Below are 16,900 nucleotides of genomic sequence, written 5' to 3' on the forward strand. Positions count from 1 at the left end.
GTTACATTTTAAACATTTTTCAGTATACAAATAAGGATAATTTAATCTATTGCAGAACTGAAACTTTTTAGGTTTAACTGCAATGCCACTGGCTACTTTAAGAAATGGTTTGAATCTATTTCAGAAAATATTAATTAATTTTACCTGGCATTTAAAAATTCTCAAATTTGTGTTATAATTTTGACAGCCAAGAAACATGAAATGAGTTTTTGTGATAGAAATGCAAATCACATCATGAAGTAGCCAGTGGAATTGCAGTTAAACCTAAAAAGTTTCAGTTCTGCAATAAATTAAATTCTCATTATTTGTACAACCCAAAAACGTTAAAAATGTAACTTTGGCAGCTAATTATGCAGAAATTATGATATATATATATATATATATATATATATATATATATATATATATTTCATTTCGTGAAAGTTAAACAAATGAAAAAGTCTAAAACTTGATCAGTGATTAATATAAATATAAAATCATGACCTGAAATGGGAGGCACCCCCTTAAATGATGGAACTTGAATAACTGCTTAACAGAAAATGTAATTTTATACACATTTTAACATTGTGTAATACTCGTTACAATATTTCCTTCTAGAAATACTTAGACGACAGGGCAGACACCACCACGAACATGGAGAACGACCTGAAACACACGAACCAAACATAACAATATAAATTATAAATATCCACATGTTTTTTGCTGCTTGTATCTATCGTATTAAACATGAGGTTAACATTCAAAAGGTCTTACGAATTTGAATGTTGCTCTATTATTTGCAATACCAATAGAAACAAACAGTTTGATTTACAAAAAACGGGAATTGGTAAGGTTTTCCTGTTATTCTTAAGTTTTTTATCAAACTATTTTCCGCTTAGAATTTTAATGATTAATTGCAAAGCAATCAACCAAAGGGGAAAATTTTTACGTTACGGTTTTCCAGAAAATAAATAATATTCCTAAAATATTTTTATAACACTAGAGACCTATATTTACCCTAAAATAAAGTGTTTATAAATCCCTGCTGGTTTATGAGAAATCACAGTTTATAGAATAATCTGTCCAATGAAGCGACCACCGCTGCATGTTTGCTTTCCCGTTTGGGTCTGTGTGTTTTGTATTTTGGTGAACATTTGTCAAATCGTGAGAATAGTCGATTAGGTTAACTTTGCAATATTAAAAATTATTAAAAATTTTGTGGACGGTTGGTTAGATTAGTATATATTTACATTATAAAATAATGTAAAATATTTTTAATGGTTGCTTAGAGTAGTATAGTTTGGTTCCTTCTGGCACAGGCGCCAGGCAATGGTGGTGTTTTTTTGCCATCTTGGATTGTGACGTCACGGCGGCCATTTTGTATTACCGTGACCTTGACCCTGGTGGACATATTGGATCCGCCATCTTGGATCCGCCATCTTGGATGACGTCATTTTGTTTTCTCGAATATTCAGGCATTTTGTTTTCTGCCATTTTGAATTATTACGTCACCGTTACAATTTCCGTTACGGCCACCATCTTTAAAATCTTTATTTATTATCCAATTTTATTAAAAAAAATTTTAATTAATTAAATTTTAATGACCAGTGAGGGCAAAAATATGGCGACCGATCCTTCCCTCATGGTGGCTGCTGGCATACTGACCCCCACTACTTTTTTTCATAGCTTATATATCATCAGGTAGTATGACGTCATGACCGCCATCTTGAAAATTCGTAATTTTAATGCTAGATATTCGGGAAAAATTCCAAAATTCAATAAAAAATTACTTATTAATATACTGATCGATTCGATTTATTCCTGTCCTTGGTTCGATTCCTGGATGATGCAAAATGATTAATTTTATGTAAAAAATAATAATTTCAATAAATCATGTTCAAAATTCTTAAAGAGTCTTAAAATCCTTTACTTTCAGCCTCCATTAAGCCGTTAGGTCCACCATCTTGGAAATGTGTATTTATTGACCCATAAATTGTTAAAAAAAATATTAAATTCATAAAAAAATCAATCATTAATCTGCCTATAGAATCGATACATGGACACTAAACAAAATGAAGTAATTACAGGTAAATGTTACAGGTTTGAGAAAGTAAAAACACCACAAGCTCTTTTTAAAAAATATATATTACATACATACTACACTACTACAAGTACAAAAAAACACAGACAAATTACTAAAGTCTTGAGCATTTCTCGATTTCCGTATCAGCCACCCACGAATTAAAGCGAGGTGGAAAGCCCCACCACTTGACGTAGGATCGTCCATTTTTCGTTTTATAATCTTCTCCATCAAGCACGTATCGGGATACAACGTAGGCTGAATCTCTTCGGCATAGAAGCCGCCACAAATAGGTTTGTGGTCCAAATACTCGAGGTGGTAGGTCCTAGGCTCTGATTCACGAACATGTGTCACACGGAAAAGTTCGGGACTCCAGTTCGCAGTGAAACCTTTCTCGAAGATACCTTTCTGCTTGGAGATTCGCACAATGTCACCGACGTTAGCTTTACGCTTTCGTGGATCTTTCTTCTTCGTGTTGGAAAACACTGTTCGAAGTAGGTGATTGTCCTTTACGTCCTTTGGCTTCATTTTCGTGGTAGAATGCACCGTGGAATTATACTCGCCTATTAGTTTCGGCAAGATGTCAAGCCACTTGTAATTTCTGTTAGCCATGAACTGTCGCCACATCTTGGAACACAAAGTTCTTTTAAACCTTTCGACAACGGAGGCCTTGACATTACTAAATGTAGAGTAGTGTTTGATGCCATACTTCTTCATCAAAGCCTTGAAAGTTGCATTGTAGAATTCTTTCCCGAGGTCCGTTTGCAGGTGCGACGGTACACGTCCATCACGCAAAATATTGTTCATGGCCTTGGCTACTTCAGTTGCAGTCTTTGATTTGACAGGTCTAGCCCAAGCGAACTTGCTATAAACATCGATGACTGTCAACATCTACTTGAAACCTTTATTCAATCGGGAATATGGTATCATCTCAACAAGGTCCACCTAGGATAAATCACCAATTCCCCGAACTATGACTTTGCGACGAAGGTATTTTCGTATATAGCAGGAGCATGAAGTTCGCGAGCGATTCCGATTCGACTCATTGTATGTAGCCGGCTTCCCTCAATTCTTCAAGTATGGAGACTATTTCATTGATGTGCGAATAGTTTCCTACACTAAGCGAAGCATGTAGAATTCTAAGGCGATCAACTAATTCACTGGGGGTCGTCTCAATATACATAGTCAAATTTCTGACCACCTTCTAGCTTTTTTAAACCTTCACCATGTATTGTTAGTTCACTGAAGAGATTAGCGAGAATGTCGATTTTTTCATGATATTCGTCTTTATATACGCCACTATCTGGATCGTTATGTGCATTGGTTAGCTCTAGCAGTTTTTTGTACTCTTGTAAGTCTTTGTGAGAATATCCTTTAGGCTCCCTGCGAAACAGCAATTCGAACAGAATTCGTTTTGAACTCTTCTACGCGCACAATATTTCCTGGTAGAGAGTCTATTTCTTTAGCACCGAGGAACCACTTATTATGTTTTCTGTACACTCCATAGGTCGTGGCATTATTCCGACTCGTAAACGATATCAGGTATGGTCGGACCATTGCTTTAAATTAGTGTCCCTTTTTCGGTATATTTTTCTTGCGCATGGACTCTGTACTCGTTAAGTCCTCTTCTTCTCGATCTGGTTCATACTTTCTATTCTTTACAGTTGAAATTTCATCTTAAACTTCTGTCTTCACATTGATGGCTGGTTCTTCCTTATTTTTAAGTTCGTCGAGGCGACTAGTCATTGGTTTAAATATCTCTTCATTTTTCATCTCACGTGTAAGTCTTGTTCGTCTATCAAGTAGATATTTTTAACGAACAGACTGTATAGCTCGATGAAGATACACTGGCCAGGTCCGACATTGCACTGGCTGAAAAAAATATTGCCAGACCTCTTTTAATACTTTTTTACTCGTTCGCATAAACTTCTTTCTTGTGTTTGGTAAAATCTGAATTTGTTGACAAGTGAGTTATTGATGCTTTCAGACTACTTTGTAAAGTCCTCAATTCGTCACGTCTTTGTGCATTCGATACTTCGATCATGTCGCGAATGCGAGAATCCGAGGCTTCCACACGCTGGTCAATGGCAACGAGATACTCTAGTAATTAGTTTTTCACGCTTTCTACTTTTTGAGCCAGTAGCGAAATGTATTTGCGGATAACGTCATCATGTGACTTGAGAGCAGTACGTAAGTCTCGACTGCTACGGCCGAATATCGAAATGCTATGACTCATGTTTGACGATAAACTAATCGAAACCTTGTCTGTCCCTGCCCTTATATAGAGGCCAGTCTTTGACTATATCTAGGAATACGTGTTCTTTCTTCCAACACAAGGAGCACATGTCTTTAAATCCCTGGAATGTCATGTCGGTGTTTACGTGATCGTCATAAGCGTGACGTAAATGCGAAAAAGTACTATAACATTTGCGTTGTCTCGTAGGAGATGTTTTGGAATACGACTGTACGTCTGACACAGGTAAACGGAGTCTACTTTATCGTGTCTGCCCATGGAAAAGTAGGCCTACTCTTGTATTATGCCTTGCTTCTTAAAAATTAGAGGCAATTGATGTAAAAAAACTCATGAAAAAACTAACTGTAATTAAAAATTATTCCTAAAACTTAAATTTTAAATAATTTTGGAGATATTAACGCAAAAAATAAATAAGAACCTGATAATGTGCAATATTATGAAACACAGGGAAATTCTAATCATAAATTTTTAAATTTACATTATGATTTTTTTTTCTTCAAAAAGTTGTTATTTCAGTTTTAATGCCATCTCTTAGGGGCACGTAATATTCTCGTAGTTAAGAAACATTAAGAGAGAAGAATGGGGCTTATAAAGAGCTTGAAAAGAGTGTCGTAAGAAAGGTTTAGCGCCGCTAATGTCTGCGGCTAAGAAGAATAAATTGTTTATGAGTATTTTTAAAACGTTACCAAGAATAAACAAGCTGCCCAGGATGCTGCTGAAGAAAATTGAAAAGAGTTTATAAACGTTCGTTAACACCTTACAAAGAGCAGCGCATTTTTCGTACCCGAAACTCATCTATCTTTGGAACAAATAAAATGTCTTCTAGTCCGTGGCAATGGGGCTGAAATGTTCGTGTGTGAAACATACCGTTAAGATGTTACTGTACGGTAAATTTGAGGGTACAAATAGATAAAAAATAAGTGACACTATTTCAATGACATTTTTGACGTGACAACGTCTAATAAAAAGATGAACGCCAGCTGCACGCACGAAAAAGTGTCCCGTTATGCACATTCTACCGTTATGCTGTGTCCCGTTACGCTCATTGTACGCTTGCGCCGCATCTATCTCTCTTCCACTCGATTGGAACAACCATCGATTTGACTTTTTCGAGGCACATTAAACCTGAAACACTCCCATTCGTTTCCTACTTTTCCTGTCATCGTCCTATCTTTAACAGAATTACACAGATTGGAAGAAGTAAAATAGCAAACATGTATAATAGTTATAGTTAAAATAATCTGTTCGTTAGAGTAATAAACATATTTGGATTAATGAGTGCAAATAAAAGAAAATTTATTAATTAAATTGTAGATTTCATTTCACTCCTTCTTCGTATCCATACAAAATGGTGATAATTCAATAAAAATGATTCCATTTTATTCATTAAAGTATGCAATCATTTCATCAATGTTTTGATATAATGTCACGTTAAACTATCGTCCGTAAACCGACTTTACAGACAAACCATTTTTTTACACAGACTCCACGTCTATCCTGACGTCATGTGAGCTTCTTATCGATGTTTGAAATTCTCAACTTAAAACCATTGGATGTATACATGCTGTTCGGAAACACAGCTAATATAAGTTAGGTATGTATATGCATAAATAAATAATTAACAGCCTATCTCAATATCTGGCAGTTATATATATCATATTTTCGAATCCATTTAATTGTTATTTGATTCAAATATGTTTGACCATTAACTAATGTAAATAGCGATTTTTGTGTTGTGTCAATTTCTGAAGCAGCTTATGTATTTAGAAGTATTATATGACATAAGGATCCCCTCAATTTCAAAACTGCAATATTTTGTTACTTTTAGTATTTATTGATGAAATGATTCTAAGTTTAGAAACAAGTCTACAAACTATCGTAAATAACAAAGGTAGCCATTGGTAATCGATCCAAAGAATTCTCTTATGCAATAAGTATTTAAAAACTACGTCACAGAACACATTAAAACATTTATTTTTTTGGCAGTTTGTCAGTTAAATTACACGTTTCTTAGGAAATTATTTCATGAACGTAAATATTTTAAGTAATCTAGCTAAACAAGAATTTGAACTGACATTCAAGTCTGCTTGCAGTCTGGTATAAAAAAACATGAAACTTATTTAAAGTACTTGCGGTTTTGTTTGTGAAATTTTAAATGATTAACATATTCAGAGTGATATTGCTCGTTAAACGTCAGTTAAAATAAAGTGCTAGTAGAAGAGAATATTTTTAACTAAAGTTCATTTATATTTAAAAAAAAAATGTCCTACATTAATTTACTGACAAATATACATGAAAATGACTAGATATAAACGCTTAGTTCCGTAAATCATAAATTTAAGTTAAATAGTTCGAATCTTGACAAGTTATATGTTCTGGATAAAGAAGCAAAAATCAAAACTTTTAGAAAACAAATATTTTTTCGATGCGAATGGATATTTTTGGATATATTGCTAATTGGGTGATTTGTGGATAAGCAAAGAACGAGACACCAATGAGAAATTCAATATGTCGTTTATAAGAACACGTTAAAACAGTTGAATAACCAAATTAATATAGTTGTCAACAAAAATAGTTATAAAGGTAAAATATATATTTTACAAACATTAAAATATTTGAATTTTAAATTCTAATTTCGTAATTTACCTTATTTTTAGAAAAACCGAATATTAAAAAAAAATCTATGATATTTCTTAGGTTAATATATAGTGTTTTAAAAGACTCAAATTTAAAATATGTTTTAAGTAAAAGTTACGAACTCTAAAAAAAAAATTTCAAACACGTTTAAAATTGTTTATTACATTTTTTAATCATTTGAATTTAAATATTTAATTTTTTAAGTATTCCAGCTTCTCAAAATATATTGAAGGTATTTTGATACAAAAACAATTTTCAAAAATTGTTTGCTATAAATTTTTTATACAATGCTCACTTGGTCCGTTATTGAGGAATTCAAAATATGCTGGTAAATGAAAGCCAATTTTAAACAAATACTAAAATTTTCAATACAGCAGGAAAACAATACACATGAATTTAAATAATATTCATCTGAGCAAAACAAAGTGGAACAGATACATGCCAACACACACAAGCACAGAGACTGAAAGAATGTATCATAATTAAGAAATGCCAATATTTGGCCCTCACAACCTGGCAGATCACAGGAGCCTAGAATGAATTTATAAGTATAAAAATAAATATGTATAAATATAATATAAGTATAAAAATAAATATACATTTGCTCGCCCAGTCTCATGGCATTGCTGATATTTCACCATTATAAGAGTTCGAGGGGTAGAGGGGGAAATTCCCCCCCCCCCAACCCTCTTGTCTTTTATTTGTCCTATGGCATGCACAAGGCATCCCCAGCAGTTGTTGATTAGGAGCAAGTGCCCTTTTGTTTTGCCTCCCCCCTTCCCAGAGTGAGGGCAGGAATACCCAGTCAATAAGATATGAAGAGGGTATGGCAATTAATAAACTGGGCAGCCAATAGGAAATGAGTATACAGTGGGTGGTAACCAATATAATTACAGATGTAAATGGGGAAAAATAGTAATTAATAAAGAGGAGAGCCAATCAGGAATCAGTATAGTTGGGGTGATAGCCAAGAGAATTGCAATTAATAAGAGGGTGGGGGTGTCAGTCAATAAGGCAGGAGCATAGTGGAGGGGTAGAGCCAAAAATTATTAAAGTTGAAGGGCAACAGAAACGAGTAGTGTCTGAGAAGAGTTGGGGTTTAACGAGAAACTAGTAATTTCTGAGAAAAGATGGGGATGTCAGTTCATTGTACGCATTTGGAAAAGTGGTGAGGACAGTATGCTTCTGCCACCACAGGGGAAAGATTAAATGTATTTTTTTCCTTCACCAGGTTTGAACCAAGGACTCCAGACATAAGTATGTATTTTATTAAAATTTTATTAATAATTTTTTATTTATAAATTCTAAATTTATTTCCGATTTTCTAGCTTAAATAATACGGATTTTCAAGATGGCGGACAGTTTTAAATGGCGGGAATGTATTTTTTCAAATAAAATTGTATTTTTAAATTTTTTTATGGATTTTACAATTTTCCTCGCTTTTCTAGCTTAATATTTACGTATTTTAAAGATGGCGGCCATTATGAAACCTGAAACGATGGTGTTTGAGGTCAAGAGCCGCTTAATCCGGCTTCCCTTATGGTGAATTTAAGTCGCTTTGGGTACATTTCAAGCCTCTGGCATTTTTGAGGAATAAAACTGGAAAATATTTCCCGCAAAATGGGAATCTTCCATTAAAATAGGGGAATGTTTTAGGAATTAGGAGTCATTTTTGAGGAACCTTGAGGAAATGCGACACCAAAGATGGCCGCCGTGATGCCAGAGTTAAAGATGGCCGCCATGATGCCAGAGTTCAAGATGGCCACCGTGATGCCAGAGTTCAAGATGGCCGCCATGATGCCAGAGTTCAAGATGGCCACCGCTCGCCAGGATTCAAGATGGCGGTCGGCTCCACGCTCCTCGAGCCGGAACCAGCATGTACACACTACTAGCACAGGGAGAGAGGCGGCACTCACAGAGCGACGGGCGCGTACTGCATGCTGCGCGGCCACGCGGCGGCCTGTGAGAAGCTCAGGCTCAGCTGGGCGGGCCACGCCAGCTCGCGCAGGTGCACGCGGAATGCCACCACCTTGGAGGCCTCCTCCAGCACCCGGAACCTCCGCTCGAACAAGGGCCGCTCCTCCGAGAACTGGTGGTTCGTCACCAGGAACTTCTCCGTGCCGCTGGCTGGAACACGCCACTCACTGTCGGACACACAGGCGCGGACTATAACCACAGATATTGGAGTTGCAAAGAGAAGGCCACCAATTTGGCTGTCTTCTCCTGCGTATCTAACATGCGCTTGATCTTTGACCACAATTTCGAAAACGGGAGGTTCTTTATAAGGAACTCCTCAGTGCCGCTGGCTGAAACACACCACTCACTGTTGGACACTGGCGTGGACTATAACCACAGACATTGGAGTTGCAAAGAGAAGGCAACAAATTTGGCTGTCTTTTCCTGCTTATCTAACATGCGCTTGATCTTTGACCACAATTTCGAGAACGGGAGGTTCGTTAGAAGGAACTTCTAAGTACCGCTGGCTGAAACACACCACTCACTATCAGACGCACTGAGATGGACTATAACCCACACATATTGGATTTACAAATAGAAGGAAACAAATTTGGCTGTCTTTTCCTGTGTATGGAACATAAGCTTGATCATTGGCCACAATTTCGAGAACGGGAGGTTCGTTAAAAGAAACTTCTCCGTGCCGCTGGCTGAAACACACCACTCACTGTCGGACACACTGGCATGGACTATAAACACAGATATTGGATTTGCAAATAGAAGGCCACCAATTTGGCTGTCTTCTCCTGCTTATTTAACATGCGCTTGATCTTTCGCAACAATGTCGAGAAAGGGAGGTTCGTTAGAAGGAACTTCTCCATGCCACTGGCTGAAACACACCACTCACTGTCAGACACACTGGCATGGTCTGTAACCACACATATTGGATTTTCAAAGAAAAGACCGCCACCTTGGATGCCTCATCCTTAACGTTTAATGTACCTACGCTCTATCAGTGACCACTATACCGATAACTGGTGACGCAGCGCAGACGAGACATGATTACGGGTGCTGTCTACCTGGACACCTGGTCATGCTCTAAAATGCTGCTTAGACATGTTAAATACTTCTAGGCCACAATAAAAAAAGTTATAGAAATAAAATTTTTGATTCACATTTTACTGTTAAAAAATTAATTTTCTCAATGAAAACCCTCATCAAATGTATGTTATAATTTCGTCTTTGTTAGTTAAGTACAAACAATAATTAATTCGATGAGAAATGACAACACAGGAGCTCCGCAATTGGTTTACTTGAAAGTAGTGAACAGACTTCAGAACAAGCAATAATTTTGTCTGTATAAAAAACAATTGAAATTTTTTTTCATGATTTGTGCTTTATCTTTTTACACGGTTTCAGAGTCTGACACCGCAAAATGATTACTGAAGCATACTCAAGGTAAGGGAGGTGCGGTCTGGACTTCACCTGTTCTGACAGTGATGTTCATGAGTACGTGGTTCAGACCCCCTACCTTGAAGGTTTTCAGAGTCTGAAGCCGCAACATGATCACTGGAGCATACTGAAGGTAAGGGTGATTGCCGTCTGGTCTTCACCTGTTCTGACAGTGATGTTCATGAGTGTATGTTTCAGACCCTCTATCCTGAAGGTTTCAGAGTCTGATAACGCAAAATTATCACTGGAGCATACTGAAGGTAAGGGATATTGTGGTCTGGACTTCACCTGTTCTGACAGTGGTGTTCATGAGTGCGTGGTTCAGGCATTCTATCCTGAAGGTTTCAGAGTCTGATAATGCAAAATGATCACTGGAGCATACTGAAGGTAAGGGATATTGTGGTCTGGACTTCACCTGTTCTGACAGTGATGTTCATGAGTGCGTGGTTCAGGCACTCTATCCTGAAGGTCATGTTGATCTTCTCGGTCAGGGGCACGCTGATGAAGTTTATGTTCTGAAATGGCTCGTCGTCCTCGCTGGCGTTGAACACGAACTGGTAGTTCACCGGCAAGTCGTCTGGAACATTTCGGAAAAATCTATACATTTTCGCGAATATCTCGTGTCATTTTGCATTAGTTAAGTTCGAATAAAACAACACAGGAGAAACCTTTGCTCTTTACAATTTGTCCTTAGTAGTTGTAAAAAAAACTTCTAATATAATCAATTTTATTTTCTTAAAATAGCTTGGTTTTGGTTTTTATGGGGGGGGGGGGGGGAAGCCACCATTGATATGTTATTAGTGCTTTAAGTTTTTTTTAAATTTTCGTAATACAATTTTGTTATTGGCTCGTGAGGTTCGTAGTGGGTGATTTTGATGAAAGGATGAAAGTAGGAAGCGCTTTCCATGCATCCTGATGTGGGTCTCCAACTATTTTCCGAAGGCACTTTAGGTCATAGCTAAGGTGGGTGACTAGTGACAACCAAAGGCCTCATAAAGTCTTTCTTGATTGCTGTAACTATTATGGTCTGTGCCCTCTTCCTATGAAATCGTTTTCCACGTAACAAAAACAAAAGTTAGGAAATTTGGTAAATAAATTATTAAATTTATTATTAAAATGATACAGACAGTCTGCAAAGTCTATGTAAACGTTTTTTCAGTTTTTTACTGAAGAAACAATTTTGTGCATCGATTTCCATTCTTATTAGGATATATATTTTCAGATTTTATTTTTCATAAGGTATTTATTAAGTTTAAATAATTGTATAGGGCTCTGTCTCATACTCTATTTTTTATTTTTTTTGGAAGCGGGCGGGGTCGGGCGGGAATGGGCGGAGACGGGCAGGGTCGAGCGGGAACAGGTGGGAACGGGCGGGGTCGGGCGGTAACGGGCGAGAACAGGCGGAGATGGGCGGGAACGGGCGTGGTCGGGCGGGTACGGGTGGGTTCGGGCGGGGACGGGCGGGGTCGGGCGGGAACGGGCGGGGTCGGGTGGAGGCTGGCGGTAACGGGCGGGGGTCGGGCGGAGACGGGTGGGTTCGGGCGGAGACGGGCGGGGTCGGGTGGTAGACGGGCGGAGGCTGGCGGGAACGGGCAGGGTCGGGCAGGGTCGGGAGGGGTCGGGCGGGAACGGGCGGGGTCGGGTGGTAGACGGGCGGAGGCTGGCGGGAACGGGCAGGGTCGGGCAGGGTCGGGAGGGGTCGGGCGGGAACGGGCGGGGTCGGGCGGGAACGGGCGGGGACGGGCGGGGACGGGCGGGAACGGGCGGGGACGGGCGGGGACGGGCGGGACGGCGCGCGCACTCACAGAAGCAGGTGCCGGGCAGCTCGGGGTCCTCCAGGAAGCCGTGCTCGGGGTCGCATGCCTCGCAGCGGGCACCGGTCACGCCCCGCGTGGAGCAGACGCAGCGGCCCGAGGCCGCCTCGCAGTCCACGGCGTCCCCGGAGCAGCTGCAGGCTGCACGCACACACACACACACACACGCGCGTGGTCACACACCCAGCAACATACCTGCTAGAGTCGCAGTCAAGTGTAGCATCCAGTTTTAAAACCTCAAGAGACGTGGTTCCAATCTCAGTCGCTCGATAATTATATTTTACTCTTTTTAATAATATAACTATAATATTGTTTAATCATTTCGATAAATTCATTAACAGCCTGATTTTAGTCATTTAGGCCCTATATATATAAACATATACTTAGTGTTATAATAAGTTTTTTTTTCAAAAAAAAAATAGTTAATATTTTAGTAATGCAATAGAAGTCAATAATTCTACCGTGTGCGGAAACTTTATGGTGTTTTATTTTATACAATTTCTTTGGGAAAAAAACAGGTTCCAAAGCGGGGGGTTTTACCGGAGCAGTTTCTAACAGTTGAATATTTCACTTGTTACGTGGTGCTGATTCTATCTGCGTTTGATGGTGGCAAGCTACAATTACGTTTCAGGCAACGAATTCTAACGGCGGGCGCAGAAGGTAGGTGTGTGATTCGCATCCACAAATTTTGATATTTAAAAAAGCGACTTATTTTATATAGCATTTAATTTATATTGCTTGGCATTTTGTTAAAGAGTTATACTTTTTCATGTATTACTTTCGTAGCATAAGTTTATTTACAGCTTGATAACACATGAGTTTGCCCGTTACTGGGCTTGGTTGTTTACAAATCACCAGCGAGTACTCTAGGACTCGCTCGCATTTTTTTTTTAAGTGAAAACTTCTAAAGGAAGGTTTGGATAAGGAGTAAATTCATGCAAGTCGTCATCGACATGGTCACGTGACGTGTTAATTTTTTTTTTTCGAGGATAAAACTTAATTTATTCTATTTTGAAAGATACAAGTTTTTAATTTTATCTTTATTTTCCAAGGAAATTTTAACGTTTTTGTGCGGTACACATTGCGAGTATTGGATTTATTTTTTAGTAGGTAGTTAAGTTGAGGTTATGTTTTTTTTCTTTTGTTTATTTATTTACGATGTGAATTTCTTCAAATGTCAGGTTATTGATTTATTAGAAATAATATTGATTATTTGTAGATTTAAGTTAATAATTTTTTTATTCGTTCAATGAAAAAAAAACTTAATTTCTTTTAGTTTTAGAATTATCATTGGTAGGGGCAAAACTTATGGGTTCGCGTCACCGATATGCTAGTGGTATAATACCAAAATCATTTTTTTTCATATATTTGACATAGAAATGATTTCATATTACACATTTAAAAACAAAATTTTGAAGTTTTCACTTCTGTCGAAAGTCCCCATGACTGACTTCATTTTTATTTTCTTTGCGTTTCTGTGAGATAATATTAGCTTCTGGACACTGCCTTCTGACAACATCCTACGGTTATGCTAACGAAGACGGCTAATGCACGACAGAAAGGCAGATGCATGACATTATAGCTAAATATTTAAGAACTTATGTAATTGTTTCTTTTTAAAAATCGCGTAGAACGAAATGTCACTGGGTGACAACTGGCATCAATGATAGGCCTACAGACAGAGTTTCTTGTCTTCTGCGCAATGGTATGACTTTGGCTTACCATTGGTTCACGCAACTGTAATGTTTAGCTGTTGGAAGCAAAGTCTGTGGGAAGATTGATAATAAATGGTCGGTAACAATTTTATCGTTTTAACCTATGGTTGGCAATGATTTTGACGAAACTGTAAGAAGATCTGCTTGAAATTAATACATCAGCGTTAAAAATTTTCAGTTCTTTTATATCGACAGTTTACCAGAGAAAAATTGGTAAGTCCAGTTGTTTTAAGATCTGGTGTTTTAAATTATCTAATCACAAGGAAAAGTTTATTATTTTTGGAAGGAGAAAGGGATAGTAGTTAATATACCTCAGGAAACTTTTAATATTAGAAAATTTGGCAAGTCAATTATTGTTTCACTGATGACAGGAAAATTCTATATTTCTATAATTTTCTCATTTTTTCAAGAATCATAACATCCATGTGACATTGAAACGTTTACAGTGATATTCATGATGCCACGGTGAATGAATTATCATGTAACTCACTTTCTACCAAGGCGATACGAGTTCCATTCCATGTTTTTGCAATTTTTTTTTGTTTGTTTTCTCCGCTTAACCTACCAATCACTTTTATTCGCTTGTCCGAGTGTACTATCTGGAAAGTTCACGCAATATTATTTTTTAAAAAAACATACATAATATGCAGAATCTAAAATGAAATGTTTTCCGTCATTATAAAATATTTGCAGATTTTTCCATCATTACATAAACACCCCTGTCAGTCTTAAAAATAAAATTAAAAAAAATAATTATCAGTTTTTAGAGAATATAAATTTTCCGTTCTTAAAATTAAAAATGCTTTTTTTAAAATTATATTGCAAAGGTTCAGTAAATGTTATAAAAACTTTAAAAATCAGATACTAACTAGTAATGCCGTTGAAATTGATGTTTGGAATACTTAACAGATTTTAAGAATTTATAGTAAAAAATAAAATATATATATATATATTTACTTTGGTAAATGAGTTAATGTTCGTGCGTGTGAAATTAGTAGAAAACTACTATGGTAATGGATATCTCAGGACGGATTCTAGTCATCATTACGTAGGGTTGTAAATTCATTTAAACTAATTTCACGGACGTGCACAATTGCTTATCAATTCAAGAATCATTGAAAGAACGTATGTTTAGTTAAACATATTACAAATTTTATTTATGATTCTTGTAGCGTATTATTGAAAAAAAGGGGTGTTGTCTGTAAAGTCGGTTTACGGACGATAATTTAACGTGACAACGTCATAAGAAAACATTGATGAAAAATTGCATACTTTTTTTTAATTTTCAAATATTATTTACAGTTTTTGCAAATTTAATTTAAATAATTTGTTTAAATATCATCACGAACGATTAGTTAAAAAAAATCCCGCCCTAACCTGTTTGATATTACGGAAGATTTTCTCGCACGGTGGTTCGCCGGTTCTTGCACGCTCGGCTCAGGCGGAACGTGACCATTTTTTCGCGCGTGCAGCCGGCGTTCGTCGATTCATAAAACGTTATCACGTCAAAAGAGTTGTATCGGCAGTGACGTCGGAACGGGGGGGAGGGGGGGGGCAGCAGGGACGAGTCGCCCCCGTGCTGTTATGCATGGGGGGGGGGAGGCGAGATTAGCATTTCGCCCCCCTCCTTTTCCCAGAATAAATGTTTGGTCCTAGCAGTATTTTTCTCAACCAGTAGTTACAAACGTTGCATTGGTGATCACATTTATTAGAAGATAAAAAAATTTATGATTGTCAATATACTGTAAAATGATTGCAAATTCCTAGATGGTATTTTATTTAAATTGTACTGCATCTACTGTGAGAGTAGTATTTAATACATAATACGTCATCAAATTCTTGGAATGGTATATTTAATATTTTGGTTCGGAAACTCATTAAATAGCACAATTTTTGCATCTAAAATTCCAAATTTTTCCGGGGGCGGACCCCCGGATCCCCCGCTCTAGGACTGAGGTAAGTGTGATACATCTTTTCGCCCCCCCCCCCCGTCCCCCCTCACTCATGAAAACGTTCCGACGTCCCTGTGGATCGGTGATCCCTGCAGGGTGAAGCTGCCGGGGCGAGACAGGAGTGTTGCCCCTGGCGGGCAGGCACCCACCCGAGCACCGGCCGCCGTTGAGCGGGTTGCCGTGGAACCAGGCGTCGCAGGTTTCGCAGTGAAGGCCGTGGGTCCTGTCTGCGCACGGCTGGTTGCACACCCCGTAGGAGCAGTTGCTGTGCCCGTTGCACTGGCAGTCTGCGCACACAGCCGGACACAGCCGGACGTCAGCACAGCTCCACGCTGTGAAAACTCTCTCCCACCTTAAACACGACAAGTTACCGCACTAATCCTGAAAAAAAATCATCAACTCAAGACTTGATGTAAGCTTTTGGACATACGTAGAGACCCGAAAAATTCGCGGGATCACTTCATGTTATGCTAAAATTCAAATTATTATACCCTAGTTTTGCTTCTGTCATTGGTTCACTGTTAATCTGGAGGACTGAGGGCCAATTAGAGACCCTCACTCATAGAAGTGTCGAATCACAGGCCACCCAGTCGAGACGAATCACAAGTCAGCAGCCAATGAACAGTTGACATTTGCCCGAGTGTGTAGAGGATATTGGAGTCTATCCTGGAGGTCATTGAACCCGCGAATTTTACGGGTCTCTAGACATACGCCATTGCTAATCACATATATGTCTGTAGAAGAAAACTAAAAAATACCCAAAAGACAAAAACACAAATTAAGCAAAAATTGCCGTTGTCAACAGGATTTAAACACCAAATAATATTCCATAACCGGAATGTGGTAAACAAACAAAGAAAAACAAAGAATAATGGACTAAGAGAACGAAAAAACCACCACCACGTTCTCTTTGTCCAATTTTCTTTGTTTTTCTTTGTTTGTTGACCATATTCCTGTTATGGAATATTATTTGGTGTTTATATCCTGTTGACAACAGCAATTTGTTCCTTAATTTGTGTTTTTGTCTTTTGGGTATATTTTAGTTTTCTTCTACAGACATATAT

At 37.9% G+C, this 16,900-nt stretch overlaps 1 protein-coding gene across 3 annotated transcripts in view; it reads right to left on the minus strand.

The window, feature by feature from the left end:
* Positions 1-529: 529 nt before the first annotated feature.
* Positions 530-16,900, minus strand: part of LOC134540693 (attractin-like protein 1) — an 84,546-nt gene continuing 68,175 nt past the window's right edge. For 2 of the 3 annotated variants that reach the window (XM_063383569.1, XM_063383570.1), the window contains 5 exons: positions 15,986-16,123; positions 12,161-12,310; positions 10,771-10,932; positions 8,867-9,077; positions 530-645 (listed from right to left, as the gene is read on the minus strand). In XM_063383569.1, coding sequence (XP_063239639.1) covers positions 594-645; positions 8,867-9,077; positions 10,771-10,932; positions 12,161-12,310; positions 15,986-16,123 — 713 coding nt within the window. In that variant the 3' untranslated portion in view covers positions 530-593. Of the gene's footprint in view, positions 646-8,866; positions 9,095-10,770; positions 10,933-12,160; positions 12,311-15,985; positions 16,124-16,900 lie in introns of those variants that run through there. The other variant, XM_063383571.1, reaches the window with a different exon arrangement.

Source organism: Bacillus rossius, chromosome 17 (genome assembly GCF_032445375.1).
Source record: "Bacillus rossius redtenbacheri isolate Brsri chromosome 17, Brsri_v3, whole genome shotgun sequence".
NCBI classification, from domain to species: domain Eukaryota; kingdom Metazoa; phylum Arthropoda; class Insecta; order Phasmatodea; family Bacillidae; genus Bacillus; species Bacillus rossius.